This window comes from Leguminivora glycinivorella, chromosome 20 (genome assembly GCF_023078275.1).
Source record: "Leguminivora glycinivorella isolate SPB_JAAS2020 chromosome 20, LegGlyc_1.1, whole genome shotgun sequence".
Classification (NCBI taxonomy): Eukaryota; Metazoa; Arthropoda; class Insecta; order Lepidoptera; family Tortricidae; genus Leguminivora; species Leguminivora glycinivorella.
Window position 1 is genome coordinate 10,006,670 of NC_062990.1, and position 4,358 is coordinate 10,011,027.

At 42.0% G+C, this 4,358-nt stretch overlaps 1 protein-coding gene across 1 annotated transcript; it reads left to right on the top strand.

Moving 5' to 3' along the window:
* Positions 1-276: 276 nt before the first annotated feature.
* On the top strand, positions 277-3,872 carry LOC125236928. The gene is made up of 2 exons (XM_048143845.1): positions 277-2,215; positions 3,676-3,872. The coding sequence occupies exons 1-2, from the start codon at positions 277-279 to the stop codon at positions 3,870-3,872; spliced, it is 2,136 nt and encodes a 711-aa protein (XP_047999802.1).
* The last annotated feature ends 486 nt before the right edge of the window (positions 3,873-4,358 follow it).

The following is a 4,358-nucleotide window of genomic DNA, read 5'->3' on the forward strand; positions in this document are numbered from 1 at the left end:
ACTAGAGCAACTCAAAAACACCCCTTGATTATAATCCTATTTTGAATTAGCCGGAATTATTGTAAACAAAGGTGTGACCGGTGCTATAAAAAATTTGCACCATTCGAGGTATTAAAATTGCCGATTGTAGTAAACCTCTTTATTTATATCCTTATTTATTGTCAACTGCCTATTTAAAATTGTCATTCACATACGTCATGTTTTGCTAATCAAAACCTATGATATGGGTTTTGCTTATTATTTCAATTTAATTAGCATACAAAACGACTTTTAAGCATGGATAAATACTTACGCCCGGAACGGTTTGAAGGGGATCCATCAAAAAGCACCGCTACCACAGAATGGAAGCATTGGAAGAAAACCTTTAACAACTTCCTTGCGGTGCAAGTTCTTACATCCGATCCGGTAAAATTAAACATACTAATTAACCACTTATCTCCGAATATCTATGACTTTGTAAGCGAGTGCCAGACGTTTGAACAAGCGATTGACGTACTAGATGGTATTTTTATCAAACCCCAAAACATCCTGTACGCACGACACGCTCTCGCCACTCGAAAACAGAACAGCGATGAAACCATCGACACATATGTTCAAGCTCTAAAACATTTATCTAAAGATTGTAACTTCACTGCTGTCGACAGTAATAAAAACCGAGACGATAACATTCGCGATGCCTTCATAGCAGGAATTTCTTCAACAAAAATAAGAGAAAGACTTCTTGAAAACCTTAGCCTAACGTTGGATGAAGCTCACAACCAAGCTCGCTCCTTAGAGATGGCAGAAGTCAACACACGACATTATAATAATCCTGCTCCTGTGAATGCGATTAGCGAAAACTTTCGGAATACTCCCACCTCTAGTGAAGCCGTCTCTGCTGCCACACCAACCCTCCCCAATCGCTCAAATCGTAAATGTTTTTACTGTGGAGGACGCGTGCACGCACGCAAAACTTGTCCCGCTTTCGACACCTCTTGTCAACTTTGCAACAAGAAGGGACATTATGCTAGCGTTTGTCGAAGCAGGAACACAACCAGCGCTGCGGTATTCGATACGAATGATGTCAGTGAAAATATCGTCGCCGCTTCACCATCATCTTTACGCCGAACGATTGTGCCTACATATATCAAAGGTATCAAAGCTGAAGTCTTGCTAGATAGCGGCAGTGCACATAGCTATATGAGTTCAGAATTCGCTGAATTAAGCTCAATGAAGAGTAAGCCAAGTAAGCAAACTATAACGATGGCTCAACGAAGTCATAGCGCGCCATGTAAAGGAGAAGTTAATATCACTCTTACATTGGGTAAGCACTCATACGAAAATGTGAAATTACAAATAGTAGAAGACCTATGTGCCGACGTGATTATAGGACTTGACGTACTTAGTCAGCATTCCTCTGTAGAATTCGAGTTTGGCGGCCCCAGAGAGCCATTAATTGTTTGTAACGTGACCGAAGCATCTGTGCCTGCAGTACCCCTATTCGGAAACTTAACTCCAGGATACAAACCAATCGCCATCAAGTCACGGCGATACAGTAACGATGATCGATGTTTCATTGAAAACGAGGTAAAGAACCTTTTGAAGGGAGGCATCATAGAAGAAAGTAGGTCACCATGGCGAGCGCAAGTACTAATTACTAAATCTGCGACTCATAAGAAACGTCTTGTAATCGACTACTCAAGAACAATCAATCGGTACACTGAACTAGATGCTTATCCACTCCCCAGCATTGAAGAATTAATTTCAAAAGTAGCGACATACTCTGTCTTTAGCGCTATAGACTTAAAAAGCGCTTATCACCAGGTGCCGATATTGCCAGAGGAAAGACATTTTACTGCCTTCGAAGCCGCCGGAAATCTATATCAATTCCGACGGATCCCGTTCGGTGTTACTAATGGAGTTTCCAGCTTCCAGAGAACCATCGATTGGCTTATACGGGCAGAAAAATTAACTGGCACATTTGCTTATCTTGATGACATAACAATATGCGGCAAGACACCTGAAGAACATGACACAAATTTGAGAAATTTTCTCAAGGCTGCTGAGAAGTATGGATTAACCATAAATGAAAGCAAGTCAATTTACAAACAAACCTCAATCAATATACTTGGTTACACTATCGCCAACAACGTCATTAAGCCTGACAGCTCCCGGCTAGAACCTCTCTTAAACTTGCCACCACCACATGATTTGCCTAGTATGCGTAGAGCTTTAGGTATGTTCGCCCACTACTCAAAGTGGATACCAAACTTTTCAGAAAAAGTTCACGAGCTTGCAAACATGAAAACATTTCCACTGACTGGAAATTTGATGAAACAGTTTGAAGAACTTAAAAACTATATAGTAAAATCATGTGTTCACGCCATTGACGATAAAGTGCCTTTTACGGTGGAGACAGATGCGTCTGAGCACTCAATTGCGGCAACACTTTCACAAGCCGGCAGGCCTGTAGCATTTTATTCGAGAACTCTCAATCGAAGTGAACAAAACCATTCGGCCATTGAGAAGGAAGCTTACGCAATCGTCGAATCCTTGAAGAAATGGCGGCATTTTCTAATTGGAAAACAATTTATGCTCGTAACTGATCAGCGCTCTGTCTCTTTCATGTTTGATAAGAAACACGCAAGTAAAATCAAAAACGAGAAAATCCAACGCTGGCGTCTAGAGCTATCTCCATATAAATATGACATCGTGTACAGGCCTGGCACGCAGAACCACGTAGCGGACGCCCTCTCTCGCGTCTGTGGTACTATCGACGCATCCGCCAGACTGCGATCTCTCCACGAGGCACTCTGTCATCCAGGAGTAACAAGAATGGCACATTGGGTTCGCTCCAAGAACTTAGCCTACTCCATTGAGGAGATAAGAAGTATGACGAAGCAGTGTCGCATTTGTTCAGAGATAAAGCCTACATTTTTAAAGGCAAATGAGCAAAATAAACTTATTAAAGCCACCTCGGCTTTTGAAAGGCTAAGTATGGATTTTAAGGGGCCAGTGCCATCAAAAACTAATAACAAATACATTTTGACAGTGATTGATGAGTACTCACGATTTCCATTCGCATTTCCATGTTCCGATATTAGCGCGAAAACTGTAATTAAGCATTTAGATACAATTTTTAGCATGTTTGGCACGCCGGGCTATGTGCACTCAGATCGTGGAACGTCATTTTTATCGGCAGAAGTAAAAGAATATCTTCACTCCAGACAAGTAGCTACAAGTCGTACAACGCCGTACAATCCTCAAGGCAACGGCCAAGTTGAAAAGCTAAATTATACGCTCTGGAAAGCGATACAGTTGGCATTAAAAACCAAAAATTTGCCAATTGAAGCATGGGAAGCAGTTCTACCACAGGCATTGCACTCTATACGATCGCTTCTATGCACCAGTACCAACTGTACGCCACACGAAAGAATGTTTCGCCATACTCGAAGATCAGCAAACGGAGACTCAATACCAACATGGCTAACGGATTCGAGTAAAGTCCTAATGCGACGTTTCGATAGAAAGACGAAATACCATCCGCTAGTCGAAGAGGTAGAAGTGCTAGAAACTAATCCCACATATTCGTACGTTCGGACTTTGGACGGTCGTGAGACCACTGTGTCCAATCGACATTTGGCGCCTCTCGGGTGTAACGAGGGAGACGTTCTTGAGATCGGCGACTCTGAGGAGGTTGGGTTGGACAGACCGCAGACACCGCCTGTACCATCGTGTTCGCCAACACCGATAACACCTCATTCATCACCGACACCTCCTTCATCACCGACAGCACATTCGCCTCCAGCTTCGCCTTTTGCCACGCCTTCTTCACAGTCACCATCGGAAAGCTTGCAAGACGAGGCAGAGCAACCGCGCCCAGACAGTGGTGAACCTACAGGTTCAGACGCACCCCGAAGATCTGGTAGAACCCGTAACGCGCCAAAGTTTTTACTGGATTATATTTGGCCGGGGTGAATGTAGTAAACCTCTTTATTTATATCCTTATTTATTGTCAACTGCCTATTTAAAATTGTCATTCACATACGTCATGTTTTGCTAATTAAAACCTATGATATGGGTTTTGCTTATTATTTCACCGATATTTTACAAGTTTATTAAAAATCTTTACATATTCCATTGCACAAATAATGACTCTGTTTAAACGAAAATAAATTTCAACACAAAACGTTTTGGTATATTTATTGAAATTAAGAAGCCGTTTTTAGTCGGGTAGGTACTTTGTTTATTGCTCTGGTATCACTGTGGAAATGAACCTGGGCGACGAAGTAGCGGGCCGCTAAACATTATTTTTCAGCAACTTTCGAGACTAGGTGGTAGTGAATTTTAATGCCTAATTAAAACCGATTTCAAATACG

Coding starts and splice junctions, on each gene's coding strand:
- LOC125236928 (XM_048143845.1), top strand. CDS start 277: ATGGATAAATACTTACGCCCGGAACGGTTTGAAGGGGATCCATCAAAA. Junction 2,216..3,675: donor TAGTATGCGTAGAGCTTTAG/GTATGTTCGCCC, acceptor GACTCTGAGGAG/GTTGGGTTGGACAGACCGCA.